The following is a 25962-nucleotide window of genomic DNA, read 5'->3' as shown; positions in this document are numbered from 1 at the left end:
ATGAAATGCCCCCTATTAAAGGAAACTTCCAGCCATTCCCTAAATTAACATTTGATATTCTAAAAGTAAGAGGTCCATGATTTAAACAGTTCACTATCTTTCAGTACAAGTATTATTATTCAAACTAAATGCACAGCAAATGAATTGAGTACACAGGCATCGAGAACCACCAACAGACTTCACTCATCATCAAGCTTTCAGAGACACAAAAAATTTATTTTTGCTTCATCTCATGATGATGTGAAGCAAAATGTTTGCAAACAGGAAGTTTATTCCTTCTAATCCATAGCCTATAGGACTTCTTAACGATTCCTCCTAGCAACACTATAACCCTCTCAGAAGGGCCATGACTTTTCTGACACAGATTGAGGTCCTCTAGTGAAGACAAGCTGCAAGAAATCAGATAGGAGAAAAGGAGAAAGGTGCCATTTACACATTTATCTGCCCGGCTCACACCTTCGGTGGAGCATCAACAGCCAGTTAAACATTCGGTACTGTGATAATTCTGTCTCCATCCTTTTGACAATTTGCTTCACGCCTCATTTGCTATGAAGAGTTAAAACATTTCAGTCAACCTTGAGAAAGCAATTCGATTTTTTTCCGCAGCAAAACGCACAACCTATTTCAACTACCCGGCCACTGGTTAAAGTTCAAAACTGTGACATAGACAGAAATCAAGTACTTCCCTTCAAACACTGCAGAAGACAAAAAAAATACTAACCAGTCTTACATTTATTTGCAGAGGATATAGAACAAAATCAAATCAAAATGCCCCTCACAGAGAGAATGGAGACATGTATATGTATGGCTGAGTCCCTAATGCTGTCTTTCTGAAACTATCCCATTGTTAATCAGCTATACTCCAACATAAAATTAAAAGTTTTTTTAAAAAGCCCCCCACACGCTCGGGTACAAACAGCAACAACACCTTTCCTGTCAAACACGGTAGACGACACAGAAGCCCTCCCCGTCCTCTCTTCCTCGGGCAACTTGGCAGAAACCTGGGCAGACCACTCCAAAACAGACAGAGAAATTCTTTCTTATACTGTTCCATTGGATTTTTTTCATTATTTCTTAAATTGTGGATCATCAGAATACATCTGTACTGCTGATAACAAAGACAGTTTCGAAAATGATTATTCAGGATCCTATTTATAACCATCCAAAAATTCAAGAGGCTTACATTTTGTACTTACTAACAGCAGTGCACACGATCATGTGTTTAAATTGTTTAAAAAACTACGAGAGGCAACCAGTTTCTGGAGCAGCACTGTCCAATAAAACTTTCTGCAACAATGGCGAAGTTCTAGTCTATGCTATATTTGTGCTTTTAAGCATTTAAACTGTCACTAGTCCAACTGCAGAACTGAATTTTTTATTTTATTTAATTTTAATTTGAATAGCCACATACGGCTACTGGCTACCAAACTGGACAGAGCAGCTCTAGAGAGTATTTTTAATGATAAAAAGGCTGTCTGCTGGAAAAAAGATGCTTCAGTCATGCTATGTGCCCTGATGCTGAGTTTTCTCTTTTGGAAAGGGGAATGGTAAAGAAAACTCAAACAAGTATAAAGGTCCGTCTAGTCAAGGCTATGGTTTTTCCAGTGGTCATGTATGGATGTGAGAGTTAGACCATAAAGACGGTTGAGCACCAAAAGAATTGATGTTTTTGCACTCTGGTGCTGGAGAAGACTCTTGAGAGTCCCTTGGACTGCAAGGAGATCCAACCAGTCCATTCTAAAGGAGATCAGTCCTGAGTGTTCCTAGGAAGGACCGATGCTGAAGCTGAAACTCAATACTTTGGCCACCTGATGCAAAGAGATGATTCATTACAAAAGACCCTGATGCTGGGAAAGACTGAATGCAGAAGGAGAAGGGACAACAGAGGATGAGATGGCTGGATGGCATCACCGACTCAATGGACGTGAGTTTGAGCAAGCTCAGGGAGTTGGTAATGGACAGGGAAGCCTGGTGTGCTGCAGTCCATGGGGTCACAAAGAGTCAGATGTGACTGAGCGACTGAACAACAACAAAGATCCCCTTCATGTTCTCATCAAAAAAGAAATACACTTTAGTGCAAATCTGCTTCCTAACGGGGAGACATGTGTGCCACAGGCAAAGGGGGAAGTCTCGGTCGAGGACACCAAGAAGAACACGAGACCTCCCGTTTCACCTACTCACTGTGTGACTTCTTGGAAGATTCTATTTTCTCTCTCTCTCTAACCAAATGATACCCATCTGTGGAAAGGAGCTATCTTTCTTCATCAACTTTTCAATATACTCATAGAATATCAAATGATGTGATTGCAACAAGCAAGAAAAAAAAATGCCAACTATGATGGCTTCCACAATATAAATTCAGGCCACTCACCCAAATCTACTCATGCTAATAACTGCTGAGTGTAAATACAGACAGCACAGGATCTGAGAAGGCAGAGCAGACAGATGCCTGGGTTCATGCTGTGACTGTGCCATTTCTAGACTGTGCCTTTGTTTACTCATCTGTAAAATGGGTATGACACAATAGCACTGAATTCATAGATAATTCACATATGGTTCTTAGCACAGTGCTTGACATCTTGTAACTGTTCAACAAAGTATATATTACAAATTACTCAATACCTAATATTTCAGTAATACAGAAAAGCAAATGAGGTTCCCTTTGAGGTTTTTATCTCAGGAGGGACTCTGACCTATAGTCTGTAATAGTGAAGAGGGGATGGGTATGTGAGCTATAATTTAAAGAATGGTGTCACTGTAAGTATACGGCAGAGGACACATACCTGTCTTTCATTAACAATTTCAGTATCAGAGACAAACTTATACACACAGAGCAAACTGTTCCAGAATTTTTAGTGGCCAATCCTGAAACGCCAGATCTCAAATGCCAAGATTTCAGAGGGAATAATGAGAAAACGTTTAACAACAGACACCACTACTGACCACTGCCTTTGCCTAAGATTATCGCTGAAGCCAGAGCTAGCTTCCCCGATGAAACCATCTGCGTCTTAAGTCTCTCCACTCATTAAAGACAGCTCCATCAGACCAGCTGACTTACATCTCGTGTTCACAAGCCAGCTTACCAAGGGTCTCAGGAGCTCTCAAGGATTAAGATCTCACCCAACAACGTGCAGCCCTCAAAAGGCAAACACCGAGTCCTGCCAACGGGGCTGCAGCGGGCACTGGGGACGCAGGAAGTGGGTGAGTCCTCCTATGCCCAGCGGAGCTGTGCCCAGTGTCCCGGGAGGAGGAGAAGAGCAAGGGACATTAGGGAGGAGCACCCAGCACTGGCCTGGGCACAAAGACGGCAGCACAGCAACGTGACATTTCCACCCTGCTTTCAAGTTAGGTTTTGGCGGGTTGTTGTTGTTTTTAAACAAACACAATAACCCCACTGCTCCTCCAGCCATCCCAAAGCCTCCTTCTCCTTTCCTATTTGCTCCTCGGCCTCCCGCCTGCTCTCCCACAGGTCACCAACAAAAAAAATGACCTGGATGCCAGCTCCTTTTCTTCCCCACCCGTCCCGCGATGCTCGCCACAGCTGTGCCTGCCTCTCTCCGGGAAGCCTCTGTCCTCCGTGGCCCCTGTGGAGCCTGCTCCACCGCTTCCATCTCCCTGCACAGCTCTGGGGTTGCCTCCCTCTCACTCAACATTAGTGCTCCCCCAAAGTCCCTCAGCCACCCTCTCCTTACACTTGTGCTCCCGACAGCACTCACGAGCCCCACTCTCAGCTGACACCCCTCGCTGAGAACCTGCATTTATATTCCAGGCCCTATCACCCTCCTCTACTCCAGATCCCTGTTTTCTCTCTGCCTACGACCATCTCCATTTAGCTGTTTGGAACACATCTCAAACCCAACATGTCCAAAACCACAGCCTGTTACTAAATATACAGGATGATTCAAAAGCAACTGAACACCTTCAAAAAGTTACCAGACCATGTGATTTCTCCCTGTGGAGTCAGATCCAGACACTGGGTTTGCACCGCCTCTTCCTCCCAGCTTGAAGACAGCACTGGGTCTGCCCCAGGCCACTTCATCCACTGATGGTAAAAACGCTGTGCGATCACTGTCCTGGGACACAGGGGTGCGTACCGAGCCATTTTTAAGAGACTATAGAGGCAACCACGATGGCTCCTTTACAAACTGATGTACAGATATTCTTACATAGCCTCATTACCACGAAAATGCTCAATTCTTTTGCCCTCCCCTGGGCTGCTCTTCATCCTACTCTAAAGAGTTACCACCCTGCTGTAGATGAGTGGTTCTGCTATCTCTGGGATTACATTTCACTGGAAGACAGACCCTATGGAAGCAGGGCTTCGGTTTTATTCACTGCTTATTGCTAGCACCTAACATATCTGTCACACAGCGGATGCAGGTGTGCAACGGGTATCAGTATCTAGAGAGAGATCCTGATGCCTGGGAAAGAGCGAGGGCAGGAGGAGAAAGATGACAGAGGATGAGATGGCTGGATGGCATCACCAACTCGATGGACATGAGTTTGAGCAAGCTCTGGGAGTTGGCGATGGACAGGGAGGCCTGGCGTGCTGCAGTCCATGGGGTCACAAAGAGTAGCACACGACTGAGCAACTGAACCATGACAACAATCTGTTGATGAGTCGAGCGAGCGCCTAAAGCAGCACAGTAGCTGCCACTCGTGTCAAAGCTTCCGCCTGCTCCAGCCCTGGATGCCCACTCTTTCCGCGGGGTCTTCGGGGTTTGGAGAGTATCCCTCACAATGTCCCCACCCCACAGACTCACCGCCTCTCCTACAGATTAGGGTCTGAGACTCTCAGAGACACCAAGGCCTGTAAGGTTTGACCCGCTTCTCCCTGAGTCCCTCAGAAGGTCCAAGGGACCAGCTAGCACCGCCAGTCTCCTCTCTGTGTCCTGGCAGGACGCGTGGCCGCTCACCTGTCGGCCTCCACAGGTGCTCGCTTCACACGGCTTCCCACGCTGCATGACTAGCTTCTCTGCTTTGTCCTTTTACCGTGGCCAAAGGAAAGTTACCTCAGGGAACCCAGTAACTATCGCCTGTGCCTGAAAACAAGGCGGTAATGGCCTTACTCTTCTCTGGCAGAGTCAAGTTCACTAGCATTCTGACAGTTATTTTCTTAGGGCTTTCTCAGCTGTTATAGAATGTTAAGACTGCATGTTGAAAACTCCAGAACTAGACGAATGATACATTCCTACAGAAATTCTCTGAAAGGATAAGGACAGACAGACAGGTGTCCGCTTTCTGGGCAAAAGATACCTCACATCATAATGAGCAAGATGAAAATGCAGATGCGCCCACCCCTTGAGAAGCGTGAAGAACCGAACAAAATTAAAGGTCCAGTCTTAGAGAAAAGGACGCGCCTGTGACATATGGTTAAAAAAGCACGTTACGGGTTTTGTTTTGGTCTTTTCTTTCTGTTTTAGTTTTTCCTTTCTGTGCGTGCCTACAAATAGGCTGTTAATTCATTTGCTTGAGATGGGTTAGGTACAGTCAGCGTTAACTTCAAAAACTATAAATCCATGAATATTGTAGTAGTGATATATTACCATAAATGATAAAACAAAATAAAATATCATTAGAAAATAGGAAACAAGAGACAAGAAACCCTTCAGTTAATTCTAAGCTAAAAACAGCATTATGGAGGTACGTCATTTGGAAATATTCTCAGCCTCAGGTTTAGGAGCAAGTGAGAGGTGAGGAAAACACAAGCTGAAAACCCAGGAAACAGACATGCACAGCCAGGACTGTGATCTTTCCTAATTCTCAAACACTCTGCTGCTGCTGCTAAGTCGCTTCAGTCGTGTCCGACTCTGTGCGACTCCACAGACGGCAGCCCACCAGGCTCCCCCGTCCCTGGGATTCTCCAGGCAAGAACACTGGAGTGGGTTAACACTCTGCAGCCACTGGTTAAGTGAAATTCAACGTACATCAGTTGTCTAAAAGAAGGTCTGAGCCAAACTGATTTTTTTCCAAAGCTGTGAGATTTGGCTTTATTGACAGATTTTAAAAGAGAGAAACACGTGGTGACATGAAAGGGAAGTTCCCCAGTACTGCACCTTACCATCAGATGTAGCTAGCAAGAGAAAGGCTGAAAAGGCCTCAGGACCCATCGCAACATCCTGGCCAGTCTAGAAGTTCCTCGACCGAGTACATAACCGAAACGAGGAACCTGCCTGGGTCCAGTGATGGGGTGCTCTTTACAGCTTCCCAGCATCAATGACTCCAGCTCCAATGGCTACGTGTCAAGAGCAAGAACAGAAATAATCATGACTCTGTGTCATGATACAACCTCACCAAAGAATTAGAGGATTTTTCTGCCCTATATTTATTAACTATACATCAACACCCCAATGAATTTAAGATATGCTCATCTGGGAGTTTGTCTTATAACTGCCCCCACCACAGGAGCTCACTCTGGGCACATAATGCCATTCCGTTTTAATGACTTTCTCCCTCTCCAATCCTCTCCTCCAGCTGCCTCTGCTGTCCCTTTTCTCCAGTCTCCTGGGCCCTGTTTGTCACGTGTCCTCTCCTCAACATTCTTAGACTTACAGATTTCTAGACTCCTAACACCAAGGGACCCTGAGATGCTGTCCAGTACATTCCTCTATTCTCTTATCCAAAACTATTTATTAAGCACATATTAGTAGACACTGTTCTCTACTCGGGTCCATCGCCTCCCTGCCCCATCCTTCAGTTACAGTCACATGTGAACAACCCCAGACAGAAGAGAATCTGTGCTCCGCTTTAAATGTCAACAGACCATTTCACAGCCTCCCTCGAAAACTCAACTTAAAGCAGTGACCCAGATCATGGGACAGAGATTCCCCCAACAGGCGGATGTAAATTAATGTTCAGTGACACCATCAGAAAAATCCAATAGCCATCACATGCCCTTGGACCGGACTCCTTCCTCTCCTTTGTCTGGTATGACCCTGGGGCCAAAAATCACTAAAAGCTCCTCAATTCTAAGAAGGAAATTCTACACATCTGAATGATGATGCCGTCTGTTTAAACTTTACCTCTAGCTTGTTGATGACCTGTGGGTGGCAGAAACATGGGTGTACAGGCCGTTCCACAGACTAAGAGCCGGTGAATCCTGGGAGAGGGGCCTGGGGACCTTGTCTACCTCCCTGGGCAAAATATGACCGAAAACCAGGTTTGAGAACCTCTCCTTCACTTGAGAGAATGTAGGCTCTAGCATCAGACAAAACTGGGGTATTGAAGAAACTTTTTTTTTTTTACGTTTGAATAGAAAATTTATTATTTTCATTTTCCAAGTGTTTTCTTTTTCTATTGGAGGGGAAAAAAAGAAATCTTAAGGACAGTTGTCACTTGCTGCCAAATTGAGGGTAGACTTTCTATGGTGTTTCAGTCGCTAAGTCACGTCCGACTCTTGCGATCCCATGGACTGTAGCCTGCCAGGCTCCCCTGTCCAGGCAAGAATACTAGGGAGGGTTTCCATTTCCTTCTCCATGAAGAAACTTCTTAATTCTATCAGTTTACTTGTCTATGAAACAGGAAGACTGGGAGGATTGCAATTACTGTATGCAACCTGCCTGGCACACAGAGGAGGTGTTCAAACACAGCAGTGACCTTATTAGCTCACTATTACTTAACTCTTTTAAAAATCCTTCTCTGAATCTGCATGTCTCTATTTGGGAGGCCGAGAGTGGAAAGCAGAGTGTTTGTAAGAGTTTTGCCAATCATGCCTGACAGGAATGAGAGGCTGATTTCATATGTCCCCACGATACAGTCTTACACAGGCCACCCTTTTTAAAAAAAAAAAAGGAGAAATCACTTAAGATTTGGCTGCGGACTCACTGGCACCTCGCCATCTTTCCTGCTTCGCAGGAGCCCAGCAGGCCACTCCCCAGGAAGGCCGCTTGCACTGGTCCACGCCTCAGTCACGTGGCTGCCCTGCTGCTCCTCACCTCCACCCTTGCATCAACCTGATCCTGTGGGCGCACGTGCTGCTCCATCTTCCCAACTGCACATCAAGATGTGGGTCAGACACAAGTCCTGCCATCATCCACAGACCATCCCTCCCGAGGTCTGCCATGTTAACAAAAATCCATGAAAGGCCCCATATCCTGCATGATCACGACCAGGCACTTTTGCCAATTTTTTTGTTTAGTCCTCGTTTGGAAAAGAAGCAAGACTTCCTCAAGTTACAGGATAATTTTCCTTCCATCTTAGTCTACTGTGTCCATTAAGCGTATTCCCCACACAGATGTCCTATTCTGCACCCCATAGAGAGCTGGGTATCAACAACGCCTCCCACGGAGCCCATAACAGATGCTCTGACCCATAACATTTCACAGGCTCTAATGTACACAGGAAAGGCTGGGCTCTGAAAGTCACACAAAAGCACTCATACATTTCACAGTGCCCTCATCATCCCCTCCTTCTCCTAAGAAACTTGCTGGAGTATCACTTCAGATGCAGGATTCTTCTAAGAGCTTTCCTTCTCAATACCCTATCACATCAACCTAATCAAGTGCCGTGACTATTATTGACACTGAATCTGACTTTAATGTCAAGTATGCTTACTAACAGAGCAAAGGTAAACATTCTTTAAATCTAGGTTTATCTAATAAAAATCCCCAAATTCACTGTTCGTTACTTGCATTCATCATAAAACTGAGGAAGGACTCTCACGTGAGTAAAGCTATATCTACGACTATTGATTCTAAAGCTATATCTACGACTATTGATTCATTTCAAACTTCTGTAATGCAAAGCAACATGCTGATTCCTCCAGACACGCGCGATACATTCCAGTGACTTCTACTTTTCAAAGACTCAGCTAAATTAAATATATTTAAGCCCATGCTTGCCTACAAAATTAAAATTATTTAATTCTCGACTAGTATTAAGGAATACACAAAAATTCAAAAAAAGGTTTCAAAAATTTAGGTTGGAAGAGAAAGAGTCAAGTTAAAACTAATTAGAAATGCCCATAATGACCATTTCCTTTTTTAAAAGGACGTTGTTCCAAAACTCCCACGTTTATTTCCCTCTCTCTGTGTATGTATTGCTTTTTGGATCCTTCACATCAGCACATTACCCACACCACAGACAGTTTCACGCTAGACAAGGAGGTAAGCCTGCCTGCCTCCCTGTGTTATCTGTCCACGTTCCATTTGAATCCAATTTCCTTGCATTACCTCTGCCCAGGTCAGGGATGAATGGCTGTCACATTCCCAGTGGAATAAAAAGAAAAACCCTTTCTTCCTGAGGCAGCAAGTTTCAATTCACAGAGCACATGGCTAATCTACATATGTGAAGGTCATGGCACTTCAGTCAAAGAGGTTAAGAATGGAACAGCTCACGTAAGGGTTGTCTTAAACATCTTGGCATGATGCCCAACAAGTAAGAATGTTGAAAAGCAATAGATAGCTTCTGGCAGCAGCAAGGGGAAAAATATTTTGATCATGTGATGCGGTACACACTACTTCGTTTACTGCATGTGTGAAACTTTGAAGTCCCTAAAAAATACCACACATGCAAATCAAACCCAGATTTCAGCTTTACCGGGTAAGCCACGCTAGTACATCTCCCGCTTCACAAGATGCATTTATGTGAAATTTCTAGACACATGGACAGTAAAACTCACCCCATTGGATGACCAGTTGGCTCAAATAGCTGATTACAAAATTTTTTTTTGCATTAGTTTTTCAAAGAACCATTAAACATCAAGAAAAGGTATTTACACTGAGAAAGCACATTCCTTCAAGTTATCAGAATATAACTGTCTTAAATAAAATCCATCTTCTCCCTCCATTCTTCTCTCTCTCTTCACTAATAATAGAGCAGCATGGAAAATTATAGGATTTTCATACCCAGTAAAAGACAAAACAAAAAATTGCTTTTTATGTTCTATTTTCACTAATGAATCGTTGAATACAAGTGAAACACTTTTAAAATGCTCACACGTCTGACAGATATCTCAGGCGAGGAAGAAGGACAAAGTCCTGCCACACACACTGGGTACCAGGTAAGAAACCAAGGGGAACAGCCAAGCGGTCCACGAAGTGCACCTCTGCCCACCAGCAGGCAGGCTGGTTGGCATGGCCTCCCGGAGCTATGTCTATCCAGCCTCAGGAAGTGGAAGGGAGTTGGCACCCAGAGTAGGGGAAGGGAAGGGTTTCACACCCCACAATCTTGTTACAAACATGACGAAGATTTTTTTTTTAACTTTTCAACAGTTAAACTACTTGTTTAAAAACCAGAGAAAATTAATCGGAAGCAAAAGATCCATTTCACCAACTTGCAAATTGTCTGCCTACCACCAAATTACCTTCAACTCAAAATTTAGACTGCTTATGAGGCCAGTCTATAAACAGTATAATTCAATCCATATTTCTAGTCAAACTGAATAGTAAGTAAAATAAAAATATCCCACAAGCTATCTTTATTTACTTTACTTGCTGATGTTCATTTAGCAATCTAAGAATACTCCTCTATGCTAAACAATGAACACCATGATGTGTAACTATTTTCCCATATTCTCTGGATATCTTTTTAACTAATACAGTGTCCCTACACCAACGTCATTAAAGGTTTGTTGATGGTGGTCAAATTAAATGTTCTAATTACTAACCTTCCGAATTTCTTTTTCCTTACCAGGAAACATATGACTGCAAAATACAGGGGAAACTACAGGAGACATTTTAGAAATGTGATCAACTGCCTCATAACCTTTCCTAAACTCCTGGCAAGGTAATGACATACAGGGCAATAAGAAACTGACACTGCCTGGGTTAGAAATAAGCCTCAAATATTAACCTATTTGTTCCGAGAGGAAAGACCAATAGGCTGTTAAACTGACTAATACAGAATCACACTTAGCTCATTTCAGTTCCTTACCATGCATCCCTACCCTTGCCAGGCAGTATACCAGTATATCGTCAAATCAACTTCTCCCAAGAATTCCATGACTAAGAATTCTTTCCCATCTCTTTGAAATGAAGAAGCTACAAACCTTAGAGAGGTGAAGTGACTTGCTCAGGGTCACACAGGTAGTAAATGCCCAGCCTCCAGGTTCTCCAACCTGCACTCCTTTGGTTCTGCCCCTTGCTTTCATCCCCACACCTCTTCACGTGGTCAACTTCTGATCCTCAAATGGATCTTAGCTTACGAGACCTGCTGTACAGCAGAGCTTTCCTGCTCAGACCCACGCCAACCTGGTCTGCGAGGTACCCCTCTAACAGCTCAGCCCGCCCCACCTAAACCTGCACACTGTACTGTGTAGCATGCCTACCTGCCTTTGGTCTCTGCTAAAGACCAGGACTAGCTAAAGGCCAAGACTTCTCAAAGGATCCAACCCGCAGCCAAGTACCCAGTAGGCCCTGCAAAAACAGCAGCCTGGCGCTCCAGGTCTCACTACGCTGACATAAATCGATAGTCCCAAAGCCCCAACATTTTGAAGGCTGTTCAGGGAAGGTCAATGAACTGAATTTTAAATCCTTCACGGTATTGATATTATAAAGTCATTTCTTTAGCAGAAAAAAAATCACTGCATGATACCCAAAATAACATCCAAACTAAGATCACTTTCTCATCAGTGTCACAGCACCTAAGAACCACCTCCAAGTGTTCTGACCTTCCACATCAAATAGCAAAATGTATAATAACACACTCAACAGGAAATTTTCCATTTGGATACATTATCATCTACTCTTCAAATAAGATGATGCACTCTGACAGATATAGTCTTTCTGCAGAGAACTGCAGAAGAATAATGTAGCCATTCATTTTAATTTCCACTTTGTAAGACACCAGGGGTTTCTGATAATTCACCAGGGAAAATTACAGATCATATGTTATATTTATTCTTTGTATCTTAAGCACTAAGTGGTGCTTGTTAAGTATTTGTTCATAATAGAATTAAATTTTGTCCCTGGTACTTTTAAAAATCTCAGCATAAAAAAGAAAAATTGCTCTTCTCTGCATATTTGAGGCAGTCCCTTGGCATTCTCAGATTTTACGTTTCCGGTTTTGACTCTTTGAGGGCAGTCCTAAACTTCCATGATATGTAAATTATAATCTGGCTAAGGACCAAATCTGAACCGTACAGAAGTGAAGCTGAAGCAGATACAGAAGCAAGTTACTTAACTAATGAGAGACCAAGGCTTACCACTCAGAACGTCAGAGAACCTAATTTTAAATTTTTGAAACTTTGTTCCTTGCAAAAAAGTACTTCCACTAGAGAGACAGTCTTTTCTGCAGACCATTAAAGTGGAAAGGCCTAAGAGGCAGAAGAAAAAGAAGTGACTCTTGGCCAGAGAACAGAATTTCCTAATACATAGGAAGAATATCGAAGGGGTCAGTGGCGTGGTCTAAAGGCGTCGGTCTCCCCTGGGCTCTACCAGCAAACCAAAAGCAGTTTCATGTAACCGTTTACAAGAGTCCAATCAGCACATAACTACATTTTGTGAGGGGAATTACTCTGGAATTCACAAAATCTGTATATTTGCACTGGGCTCAGTTGATATTCTCTGAACATGTCTGGGATCTAGTGTAGTTTAATAAGATATTCAGTGGTGCATAACTGATTAGGCAGTATATTCTTTTAAAAACATTTCAAAGCATCACAGGGTTTTATAGCTGGAAGGGACTAGGGGTCATTAACTGATGGAGGCAGAGGCTTGTCCTCAACCGCACCCTGAGTGCAGCAGGGCTAGGCAGAGAACAAGATCCCGGGCCCCCTTTTCTACAGCCGCGGTAGACCAGTGGTGCCACTTAAAGATGCTACAGGACCGATGGCTATGCTCTCGGTGGTCACCCCGCCTAGCAGGCCACAGTGCGAGAAGGAAAACTGAGTCCTGTCAGATCTCCGAGAAAACGAGCACTGAAGCCTCCAGAAGAATTCAAGGTCTGACCAACTCCAAGCCCGTGACCCTTCCCTTACGTCGGGACAGATTGTGATACATTTATATTCTCATAAACCCTCATCATCACAAGAAACAAACTAATATTCAAACATATCAGTTCCCTCAGAAATTGGCCGGTAAGAAAGATACTTGCTCAGCAGTGGCCATGTTTTCCCTTTCTGTTTCCAAAGTCACTAATAATTCACTGGGTGAAGCGAATTTATTATTTAAAAAAAAAATACGATCAGTAAGTTACTCGCATGCATAAATATATGGTCCCTGAATCTTAAAATCTGCTCTTAAAATTTCAGAAATTTTATAGACAAATTCTAGACAAATTTCAGAATTACCAAAAATTTCCAAAAATTAGACTCTGAAGTATTATGAGCGGTTTCACTTCTGAGATGCTCATCACAAAAAGAAACAGGAGATACTAAGAATTCTGAAACATCCTCCACTAACCATCAATGCTTTGCTTTCTGAGGTTTATTTCAGGACCCAGAAGCAGTAGCTGAATTTACTCCTCAGCCAGCATACATTATCTAAACAGTTACCAAAAATACTCTAGCCATCTAAGTATCTTCCTAAATCTGAGCAGACTGTTTTAACTTTTTCCCCAAGAGCCCATATAATGTAGAAAACTGAGAAAAAGAAGAACCTCTCTATGTAAATTTCAAAGTGATCCTCTTCTTCTTCTAGTTATTATTCTCTGTAGTGGATCGCTATTTTGCTCTGGCACCAAGCCAACAACTATTTGGTAGAAATGAAGAGTCACTAGCCCACATCGTCTCTATCACAACAATCTACAATTATTTGTTTTGCCAAAATCCACTCCCACGCCCAAAAAAGGCAGGCCAACAGACTGCTGACCCACATGGTTGCTCTTTGCACACTGTTTAAATGAGCCGGTTCTAAGTCAACGAGATGCCAAAACTACCAAGGCCAGGCACAGCGGAAGCAGGCTCTGGCAGGATGTCTCTGGCCTGAGCTGCACACAGGAGCAGGAGTGAGCCCCACGGCCTGGCTACCCCCTGCGGCTGGCACACGGCTGATTAAGAAAGTGGGTGAAATAAATATTTCCCAGTTGATAGTATACAGTAGGTATTTACCTGCCGTACACCTCACAGCATACACAAATGCTAAATGTTTACACCTTGAGAAGTAATTGTTGCTGCCAGTATGAGCTCTTAAACCACAGCTCATTTTCTCTGTGCCCTCTGGAGAATCTGGGGTTAAAGTACATCACTGATCGTATAAAGATGTGACCACATATCAGCATCAACAGTAACCGAAACACAATGCCAATATTTTACACACACAGAGCCTGTTCATGAGAAAGACTAACCAGGGCCCAAGAAATATCCCTTTGCAGCTGCCTCGAACATTTCATCAAAAGGCCAATCGTCTTAATTTAGGAATTTTTCCACCTACAAAGACTTTCTGCAGTTTTGCAGAGGATGATAAAACCATGAGGAGGGATGCACAAACCTGGGGCACAGAACACTGAAAACACGCACGTGGTTTGGTTTGCTTGCTCTGGGTTAGGGGGTGAGATGCCTTAAAACATAAAATACACTTTTTAAAAAATTATCATTATAAGTGATCTCCACTAATAACAGAAAGGTAAAACCAGTAATTTTAAAAAGAGGCTAAAAATGCAAAAAATGAAGAGAAATAAGGGGATAAGAGAAATAAATGATCATGCTAACAGTTCATTTCCATATCCTATTATCTAACAAAGTCCCAGATTTCTCCCAACAAAGTACCTCAAACCTTTAAACAGAAAGGCTTCGAAAAGTTGCTTTTCAGCTTTTAATACCATAACTGACAATGAAACAACTAACCTACACAATGCACATCTCCAAACTGACAAAAACAGGGACAATTACGCTAAAGTTAGAATTAGAAGCAATGGACTAAAAACAAACCAAAAACACCATTACTGTTCCTTGGAGGGAGGATTTACTCATAAACTATGAAGTAGCAAGATTAATGGTTATAAAAATAAGCTTATTTTATTTACATGTTAATAGCTAACAATTTTAAATTTTGACAAAAAAGGGAAGAAAAATATTTATTCATTTTTATTTGGGAGGATGAAAATATCCTGGAAATAGATGGAACAATGGTTGCACAGCAATGTGAATGTACTTAATGCCACTGAACTGTACCCTAAAGTGGTAAATTTTATGTAATGTACTTTCTGCCACAACCAAAAAATACACACATATATAGCTTTTTTAGCATCCCATATTTAGAAAAATAAAGTGGTCTAGAATTTTCTCCTGGATTTCATCAAATATAGTTTCCCTTCTAGAGTCACTTAATAAGGAATAACTTCTACTCTGATTCTCAAATTTCATCTTTTATCAAGGCCCAAGGAGACAGGGAAGTGCATCTTAACAGAATGGAGGTAACAGAGGCCAAACCTACTCCATACTTCAGTTCAAAAGGACTGCCTTGCTGTGATAGATCTACTCCAGATTTTGCTGCCATCCTACCAAAAATAAGAGATTCTATGGATAGATGAGACATGCTTAAGATTTTACGGCTTTAGTCTCTTTCCTAGCAATGAATATCAATCAAGAAACAGATCAATTTCATCATTAGTTCACCTACTGAACTCCACAGCCTTCTAATATCCTTGTTGTTGTTGTTCAGTCGCCCAGTCATGTCCTACTCTTTGTAACCCCATGGACTGCAGCACGACATGCCTCCCTGTCCCTCAACATCTCCTGAAGTTTGCCCAAGTTCATGTCCATTGCATCGGTAATGCCATCCAGCCATCCCATCCTCTGACGCCCCCTTCTCCTTCTGCCCTCAATCTTTCCTAGCATCAGGGACTCTTCCAGTGAACCAGCTGTTCATATCAGATGACCAAAACACTGGAGTTTTAGCTTCAGCATCAGTCCTTTCAATGAGTATTCAGGGTTGATTTCCCTTAAGACTGACTAATTTGACCTCCTTGCTGTCCAAGGGACTCTCAGGAGTCCTCTCCAACACCACAGTTTGAAGGCATCAATCCTTTGGCGCTCCACCTTCCACACCATCCAGCGCTCACAACAGGACGTGACCACTGGGAACGCCATGGCCTTGACTACACGGATGGACCTTTTTACCTTGGCGTTGATCTATCCAGAAGTAGGTTTAAAAAACTGGTTACTGGATCCTATTCAACTAAGTAAATATAAGGAAACAGTTTTCTTAGAATTACTTGGAGTTAAAGACTTTGAAAATAGAACATATGTGTTGAAAACCTCCTGTGAAAACACATATTTTACTTTGATAAACTCACTCACTCAGTTAGTGAGTTTAATTAGGGGTTTCCCTGGTGGCTCAGCTGGTAAAGAATCTGCCTACAATGCAGGAGACCAGGGTTCGATCCCTGGGTTGGGAAGATCTCCTGGAGAAGGGAAAAGCTACCCACTCCAGTATTCTGGCCGGGAGAATAACATGGACTGGATAGTCCATGGGGTCTCAAAGAGTCTGATAAGACTGAGCAACTTTCACTTCACGTCACTCAATTAACATGAATCTTTACAACTACAGTATACTTACATCAACAATTTCATTCATTCCAGTGGCATACGGCAAAATAAGTGGATGCTTAATAATATTTAGGTAATTATACCTAAGTCATTCTAGGCAAATTTCTAAGAGAAAGAGTCACCACCATATAAAAAACATTTTAGGTCAAAATTAATTCACTCAACCACTCAATTAAACCAAAAAAGGCCGCTCAAGTCTTTTATAAACAGCCTTCAAACTGGAAAAAGCAGTACTGTGTAACAGATCTACACCTACATAAACACGTCCCTGGTGGATGAGCAGTTTTGCCTGGTTGCCCCCACTCCACACCCCGGGAAACCAGGACTTGGGACTCCTCGGTCTCAAGCATGCACACAAAGCAAGAACGCAGCTCTCCTTTACACACCCACAGTGATCTCCTGATGGAGACCCCTCTAAAAAGGCACGTGATGAAAACTACCCAATTCCCAAAAGGCCATGGACAGGAATATGGCCCTCAAGTAAAAAGAGGATTGTAAAATGTCCTAAGTTTTTGTAATATCCATTTTGAAAATCTATATATTATCCCCAAAATTAATGGGACTTGAGTTTTATTAATACTCATTCTGAGCCTCCATGAATCTGTTGTTTTAAGAAACACACAACAGTTCTTTCAAACACAAATATTTAAGACTCCAATTTATATATCTACACACAGCCCAAAAGGAAAGTGACACAAGTGAAATACTAGTTCCCTTTCCTCAAATATGGATCAAAGCACACAGCTCCATTAAGTGAGCAGTGTCAAGCTCCTGCAGAGAAGGAAGAAAAACCTCTCCACCCGGGAGAGGCAAAAAGCTAATAGTTTCCTATGCCAACCTGCCCCAAATTTACATCTCCAAGTCAGTCTTCAAAATAAGTTGCAAAATTTTATAGAAACCACCACCCCCCTCAAAAAAAAAATTTTTTTTAATGTAAACTACTTTCTTGCTAGAAGAGAAGAGGGTTAAATAAATGATCATCTTTTTGGTTTGCCTGTCACACTGGTATTTATCTTAGGGAAATAAGTAAGTTCCTATTACATCAGAATTCTTTTTTTTTTTTTTTTTCAAATACACCCAGCTCCAAATTATAAAGTAATAAAGTCCATTCATATAGACCTGAAAATTCAACCACCCTCTGTTACATCTGTTTTCTTTAAAATGTGTCTATTTCTAATAAAACTACCAAATGGGTTGTATATTAAGAGACTTCCTCTACACTGTCTTACATTTTTTAAATCGGTTCTCAAGCCAGAATTAATATATACTTTTATGCCAGAGTGAAGATGTTATTCTTACAGTTTTAATGAAAGAAAATGGTAGTTAGAGGGTAGTTCATTAGTACAAGTGTCTAGGTGTGATTTGGAATATTTCCATATCCACAACACAATTCAGATGCTTCTGATACAACATGACATGGGAAAAATGGAACGAGTATAAAAAGTTTTGCCAAAAATTCACTCCTGAATATAGATAAAAAAACAAAATCAAAGAAAAACAAGGGATTAGGGTTTCTTATTACAGATGCAAGGTAAGAATATGTTGTTCCCTGGAATATATGTATTGATTTTGTGTTAATATAAACATAAATTTAAGTGACAGCTGTCATACAGAGTAGTTGCCTTAAAAAAAAACAAACTGCAAAAGTACACAGAAATCAGGATCCCCAATGAAAACAATTTTAAGCCATGCACAATTTCATTTCAGATAACCCAGAAAAACAGAAAACAGTTGACATTTTTCATTGTATTTTCTTTGTTTTTTAAATGAACCACAGTTGCCAATTCCACCTCCTCTTAAAGATGGGGCAGCTGACCAGTCATAGCTCAGCAAATGTATCAATTTAGTCCACAAATATTTCTTTACAAGATTTAACATATCATATAGGATAACTGCACTGAGCGGGGAAAGTGGGAGAGTGTTATAATGTATCTTATTCAAATTTTAAGGTAATCAGGAACCAGCCTGTAAGTCTGGTTACTTACAAAACTTACTGCTTTGAAATCAGCTAATCAGTTTTCTTTTAATGGTAAATAAGGCTTTTTAAAAATTATGTTGTATTATATTCTATAAAATTAAAGTTAAAATAGGATTAATGAAATTCAGCACAAATATGGACATCACAAAATCTTAGTTATGTGAGCAGTCCTCAGTATTCCTTTTGAGATTGCTTTATCTGAATACTTTATCTCACAAAAACCCACTAAGTATATTGTAAAATGCCTTATTTCACTTTTAAAAAAGACCCTCCCATTACAATATACACACGTTTTGTTCTCAATTACAAAAACATTGCCACCCAATGTAAACCATTCCTAAATCAAAAATGAAACTAAACGTGTTAAAAGCCATGAGAAAATTTAATAGTATTTCATGACCTATAGTTATATAGTAATCTAATGTTTTGGACAAACAACTGGTCCTTAGTATAACTATCATAACAAATACTAAAGAATAGCAGCCTTCCAAAAAGAAAAAATACCAAAAAAAGACACATTCCACATGTTATACGGTATAGTACCTACAAGAAATCAGTGAATCTAGGTCACACGCCCAGCATTTTTCTTCCCCCTTAAAAACAAAAAAGCTATTCCTAAGGGTCATACTGAGGACATAAAGGATTCACTCTCATTCCAAGAAAACAAAACACTTAAAATGACTGGTACCACTACGAAAAAATACCGGAAAGTAACACCGACCTGCATCTGCCTCTATCATCCTCGTTACTGGTTTACAGAGATGTGAATTCTAAACTGTCCCTTTAAAAGGAAGCTGACAAAGCAAATCTTTTCAAAATTAATTACATGGGTTTATTTACACAAAGTTTTCCTATGTTTTCACCTATCCGAATCAAAAAAATCAGAATCCCAAGTTTTCTATGAAGAATAGGAAAATGTATTATCATTAACAGTAAAACTCTACTAACTGAAGATTAGAAAGGAGTGGACTCCGAACGTCCTCAGCCTGGGATTCACATGATTATCTGTTAAATTCAGTAATGCACACATTCTGACAAGTCTCTCATCTAAAATACGGTTATTATTAAAATGCACCTTCCTAAAGTAAATGAGCTAAATAAAAACAGATATTACAGCCACCATTATTCCTTTTTAACATATTTTAACGTTAAAAAAGTTTAAAAAATTCTAATGTCCCTGAAAGAAAAACTATTTGGAAGAAACCCAGCACAATTTGCATGTAATACAGTTTCCCTAAAACACTGTGTAAGCAGTTCAAATAAGGCTCATATAACCTAATCTAGCAAAATAATCAAGGGGGGGGGAAAGATTCCTGAGGCATTTGCTTCCAAATCAGAAGCAAATACAAAATAATTTTTTAAATTTCACAACGTCCATTTCTTCCCTTTTAACTAATTGCTGTCTCCAAAAATTATTATAGTTTCCCCATTTCATGTTTTCTTAAACATCACGTCCATTCTAACTGAAACCCCTCATACACTAACATCTAAAAACGATCAGGATTGTTAAAGCACAACTTACCAGAAATATAGTTTTAATCTTGTTATAAAGCTAATATTACTAAAATATACCACTGGCTATCAGAATCATGACATTTTTAATGTTACAAGTTTTAATTTTATATTAAACTACTTGTGATGACATAATTCCAAATTTTTTCATGGTTTAATCCATAAAGGGTAATTTTATAAAAGCTTTCCAAATCCAGAAATTGGTAAAATTTTTGGTTTAATTCTTTTTCAATTGCCATATCCTCACCCTACAATTATAGTGAATGAGATATGCAATGGCCATGCTGAGACTGTCAAACAGCTGAATTTTCTAAGTGCCCAATACTGGACACCAGTGTAATGTTTTTAGGTATTTAATCCTCTTATTAGTAACTGTGATTCATAATAATTTAAGCTTTAAATAATATTCCACCTTACATCTGCATGAAATAGAGCTCAGTTATTATTTGTGGCAAGAATTTTTGTGACTGTACTGCTCAGCACTTCTATTTACATCAGCAGTGCTAAATGCCCAATGGTGAGAGGGGAGCCAATCAGATGGCAGATTAGATGTCAACTCAGAGGCAGCTGTCTGGAGACTATTACAGCCAGTTTACCTCCACAATTCAAATTCCAAACCTTGCAAAGGAGATCAAGCCAGTCTTTAGGCTCAGCCTCCGAGCGAGAAACAGCAAGAGTGCAGGACTCTTCCTAATAACGCTGAAGGACTTGGGGGGCGGAAATTAAAAATCCAAATAAATCTGATCCAAAAAGATCCATTTTCTCTGGTCTGCTCCCTCCCTGGGTTAGCTGACTAAAAACGTACGCCTAACCCACGATCCAAATAAGTTCAGTTTAACCGGAATGTGTTCCTTTAACGCAGCCTGTCCGTTGAAGGTGACTCCTTTCAAGCAGCCTGCAAGCCAAATAATGGATTTCCCCGGCTTATTCTTGGGAATGAATCGATATATTTTAGGGTCGTTTTCCTCCCCAACGTTGTAAAACGTGGGTACTCTTTTTGGCTACTAAACGCTCAAAACTCGAAGCCCGCGTCGAATATCGCCGAATGCCTGGGCACAACTACGAAACACACGCTCGGCTGCCACAAAGCTAACCTTTTTTTTTTTTTCTTCTCCTGCCTTCACCTTGTGAGCTATAAGAGGGAAAAACGCGGTGTGGCCTGAGGTAGGACAAAGTTCCTCATTCTTTCCTCAGTTCGAGCTCATGGTGGGCGCTACCCGAGAAGCGGGGGGCAGTTATTCCTCCTCAGACCCTACCGGCCCGGAGCGCCTATTTCTGTGGTAAAAATAAATAAATAAATAAAATAAAGCTGCCCGAACGGTCCCCAGCGCCCACACGGCTTCCCGGTGGCGCGGTCCCGGCCGCGCGGCTCGGCGCCCAGGGCGGGGGTGTCGAGGCGGGCGCTCGGCGACCGGCCACCGCGGCGCCCGTCCCGGGCCTCGGCGAGGGGACCCCCTTTCCGCCCCCCGGGGCCCCGGGCCGCGCACTCCGACCCTGCGCGCCGCCGGGCCTCGGAGCGAGGCAGCCGCGAGTTAAAATGGCTTTGGGCGCCTCGCTCCCCCACCTCCCCACCGCCGCCTCACACACACACACCACCACCAACCCCCACCAGGGCCGAAGACGCAGAAAAAGTAACGCGGAAAGAAAAGAAACTACAGGGCTCGCGGCGCGCGGCGAGGCCGCCGCGGCGGAAGCAGGCCCGGCCGGCGCGGGGGTTACCTGGGATCTGCCCATGGTCGGGCCGGGGGTGCCGGGGCTCATCGCCGGGTGGCTCCTTTGTTGCGCGGCCGCCCAGGCCGGGCTGGCAGCGGCGTACTGGGCGCCCATGTCCTTGCCCAAGCCCATGCCCGCGGCCGCCTGCTGGCCGCCCGCCGCCGCCCCCGCCGCCGCTGCTGCCGCCTGGGACTGGGGCTGCGACGGCGGCGGCGGCGGCGGCGGCGCGCTGGGGCTGCTGTAGTCCGGGTAGCTGCCGCCGTAGCTCCTCATCATGGGGCTGGGCGAGGTGAGCAGCTGGTTGAGGGTCGGGGTGGCCCCCGACGGGTGCTGGTTCTGCCCGGCGAAGCGCTGGAAGCCCCCCGTCGCCGCCGCCGCCGCTGCCGCCGCCGCCGCGCCGGCGGCCGCCTTGCTGAGGCTCGCGGCCCCGCCGCCCCCGGGGCCCATCATCATGCCGCCGCCCTGCTGCCGGGGGGAGCTCAGCACCCCGTACCCCGAGGACGAGCCCCCATAGCCGCCGCCGCCGCCTCCTGCTGCTGCTGCTGCCGCCGCCGCCGCGGCCGCCGCCGCCACAGCTCCCGCTCCTCCTGCTCCTCCTCCTCCTCCTCCTCCTCCTCCGCTGCCTCCTCCTCCTCCTCCTCCTCCACCGCCGCCGCCGCCGCCGCCGCCGCCCGCGCTGGGCCGGCTGTAGCCCGGATAATGGTTGTACTGGCTGTTGGGGTACCCTTCGTGGGAGTTCTGCAGGGGGTCCATGCTGTTGGGGGCTCCGGCGGCAGCTGAGGCGGAGTGCATCAGCCCCATCCCGGGGCTTTGTTGTCCGCCATGTTGATCAAAGCAAGGCCCAGCGCGGCCGCCGGGGCCGCCGCTAGCTGGGGCAGCGCTGCCATAGTAATTATTAAACTCCGAGACGGCCGCCGGGCCGCCGCCGCCGCCTCCGCCGCCCCCGGGCACGGCGACTGGCGGCGGCGGCTGCTGCTGCTGCTGCGCGCCCAGGGCGCCCAGGCCCGGCTGCTCGAACCGGCCGCCTGCCGGCTCCCCCATTTTGGGCGGCGCGTCGTCCTCGTCGCCCGGCTTGCTCAGCAGCGGCTGGCCCGGGGGCTCGGCCTGGCTGCCCGCAGCGGCACCGTCCTTGGCGCCTCCATGTTGCGGCTGCTCCATGTCGGCACCGGGCTGAGGCGTGCCGCCGCCCGCGCCGCCGAGGCTGTTGTTGTTGGAAATGGGATGTTGGTGCTGCTGCTGCTGCTGTGGTTGCTGCTGCTGCTGCTGCTGGAACTGGTTTAGCTGCTGCTGTAGTGCGTGGTGGTGGAGGTGGTGGAGGTGGTGGGCATGGTGGTGGTGGTGGTGTTGGAGGTGGTGGGCATGGTGGTGGTGATGGTGGTGGTGGTGCTGCTGCTGGTGGGGCGCTGCGGCGGGGGCTTCGCCAACGGTTTTCAGTTTGTGGTTGGGGAGCAGCCCCGTCTCCATGGCCGAGCCCGGGCCCGACGAGGAGGAAGAGGAGGACGCCGCAGCCGCCGCGGCGGCGGAGGAGGAGGAGGAGGAGGACAGCGCGGTGGCGCTTCCACCCTCCGCCTCGGAGCCGCCGCTCTTGGCGCTGTTAGTGCTGGCGGCGACCGCGGCCGCGGCGCTCGCGTTATGGGCCATGTTCAGTTCGTGACGGGGGTGCAGGGGGTGGTGGTGCACATTACTCAGGCCGCTGCCGTCGCCGCCCCCCAGCATGGGTCCCGGTGCCGCCGCGCCGCGCGCCCCCGCCTCCAGGTCCCGGGCCCCGGGCGCCGGCCGCGGCCCCGGGGGCGCCCGCCGCTCGCCGCTGCCCGCCCGCGCTGCTGCTGCTGCCCGCGCGGCCATGATCGCCGCGGCGTGGCGAGGCCGGGGGCGGCGCGCGGGGGGAGACAATAAAACCCACTTTTTAGTCCGCGGCCCCTCCTGTGCGCATCCACACGCCCCGACGGGAATCGAGCGAGCCCCCTCCCCACTCCCCTCACTCCAAGGGCCCCGCCGGAGCCGAACCGGGAGTCTACGCCTTACGGTCTGGGCCTGTTCCCGCTGTGTGATTTCAGGGTGAAAGTTTTTAGTGCAGGTTTAAATGAAACTTTTTCTCTTTTTCCTCTCTACCCCGGATATGGGTAAAAATACACGACTGACTTGAGCCGCTCGGGCCCAGCATGGCTTGAGAGGGAGCCGGGCGAGCCCGAGCAACTATTATCCACTTCTCTCTGCTCGGGCGCACTCGCAAAACGCGGACTGGACTCAGCCCTGGGCCGCCGCGGCCCGCGGGCCCTGCGCCCTCCTGCCCACCCGGCCCGGGTGCAGCCTCGCGGGCACCGGCGGCCCCGGGCTGGGGAGCTCGGGTCGGTCCGCGCCGCTGGCGTCCGGAGCGCGGCGGGCGTGGGGCGACCGGAGGCTGCACTGTCCCCTCGTGCCTCCGTCGCCTTGCCAACCGGGCGTTCGCGTGTTTGTTTTCACGTCTAAAAGACACGATACAAAGGTGGAAAACGAGTCTGACGAGCAGACAAAAGAGGGAGAGAAGGGCCGGGGAACAAAGTTGTCTGTTGGCCTCAAAGGTTCCGAGGAGCCGACGGAGAAAGAAAATATTTGGGCAATCTGTGCAAAAGCACTGCCTCTCCCAACAGTTATGTAATTTTTCAGCATGTTAGCCTCTCTCCCTTGATTTCGGGCCATTAGTGTGATTCCCACAACTTCTTCAAACTGCAAAATTAGCAAAGAGTTTTAACTGAAGGTTAGCCTCATTCCAGGAGCTCTGTGCCCTATACACAGCAGGTACTCAATACATGCTTATTACTGACTGCACCTGCCCCAAAGAAATGCCGATATAACTTTTTTTTAAGACAGTGTGTGTGTGCCTGCACGCTTCGTCCCTCAGTTCTGTCTGAGACTCTGCGACCCCATGGACTATAGCCCACCAGGCTCCTCTGTCTATGGGATTCTCCAGGCAAGGACACTGGAGTAGGTAGCCATTCCCTTCTCCAGGGGATCTTCCCAACTCGGGGATCGAACTGGGGTCTCCTGCATTGCATTCTTTACTATCTGAGCCACCAGGGAAGCCCACGTAGGCTTTATTAATGAAAACACAAAAGTATTCCCAAAGGAGCATTTTCTCACAATGCACTTGCCTGTCTTCTCTCTGAAGGAAAGCCTTCAAATGTGTAGAGTGGTGTGTTATGCTCCCAACAACTTGCATGTGGAAATTTAACTATTGGTGCCATAATAGCAAGAGCTAAGGTTTATCTCATGTCTTCATAAATCTGTATGACGCCTTTCATCCTATTTTAGAGGTTATGTGCACAGTTAACCCTCTTGATATGAGTTCATTTCTAAGTAACGTGAAACAAAACTAAAATATGTTATATTTCATAAACATAAGATCAGTGATGATGTAAATCCATCAAATCTAATCCTGCAGCAAAAACGTTTCACACTTTTTCTTCAAATACTATCCATTGTTTTATCACTTTTTGATGTTTTAAATGTTTTTATTATTGTGAATCTGTCACCTAGTAACATCTTGAATATCTTCCAAAGCAGGACTTCTTAACCTAAACAATAGCTCAGTTGTACTAGCGTGGACTCAGTTTTCACAGAGAGAAAGCATCTGAAACCAGAGCTTTCAAGAAGTCCTGCTAGCTGAAATGATATGTATGATTTTGGTAGAATGTAGCTTTCTAAAATCATCTAATTCTTCAGCTTTCCATAAAGGCTATTTTAGTTTATTTCAACTGCAGTGGTTATTTTTGTTTGCTTGACCAAGTGTAAATATGTTACTTGACTAAATAGAAAAGGATAGATGTGAAAAACTGGAGACTGATGGTGGAGGAGGGGAATCAGGTGTATACCCAAGAGTCATTCTATATAGAATGTAGAAACAACAAATTGCAAATCTATGCAAACAACTGGAAAACAGGAGTTATATCATCAAGTGTAAGTGAGTAAGAGGAATGTAAGGTGAATTCATGCCAAATCATTCATCAGTTTTTGCCAAGAGAATACTACATCTTTGTCAGTGTGCCTCTTTTCATTTTCTCCTGGATTTTCTCCCTTTATATAGTCAAATACATACTAATTACATGATGATACCACACAAGTTGAATTTTTTAAGTTTTCATATGCAAATACAAATATATGTTTTGCGTATGTGTTTATACATATATTCTAAACTCAATTACATATTTATGCTTTTAGACATTTATAGTCCAACTAAATGTACACATATAGTCATAAAAATACATTTTTTCCAACTGATAAAATATATCAACATCAGTTTTACAAGTGTAGCCATATTTTGTGGCTTATTTTCACAACTAATCCTAAAAAGGGA

At 44.6% G+C, this 25962-nt stretch overlaps 1 protein-coding gene across 7 annotated transcripts in view; it reads right to left on the bottom strand.

Moving 5' to 3' along the window:
• Positions 1–23483, bottom strand: part of ARID1B (AT-rich interaction domain 1B) — a 435159-nt gene extending 411676 nt beyond the window's left edge. For all 7 annotated transcript variants that reach the window (XM_070376934.1, XM_070376935.1, XM_070376938.1 and 4 more), the window contains exon 1: positions 21636–23483. In XM_070376934.1, coding sequence (XP_070233035.1) covers positions 21636–23474 — 1839 coding nt within the window. In that variant the 5' untranslated portion in view covers positions 23475–23483. The remainder of the gene's footprint in view (positions 1–21635) is intronic.
• Between the last annotated feature and the right edge of the window lie 2479 nt (positions 23484–25962).

This window comes from Bos mutus, chromosome 9, assembly GCF_027580195.1.
Source record: "Bos mutus isolate GX-2022 chromosome 9, NWIPB_WYAK_1.1, whole genome shotgun sequence".
NCBI lineage: Eukaryota > Metazoa > Chordata > Mammalia > Artiodactyla > Bovidae > Bos > Bos mutus.
The sequence above is the reverse complement of the archived record's forward strand: the minus strand, read 5'-3'. Positions and strand labels throughout refer to the sequence as shown.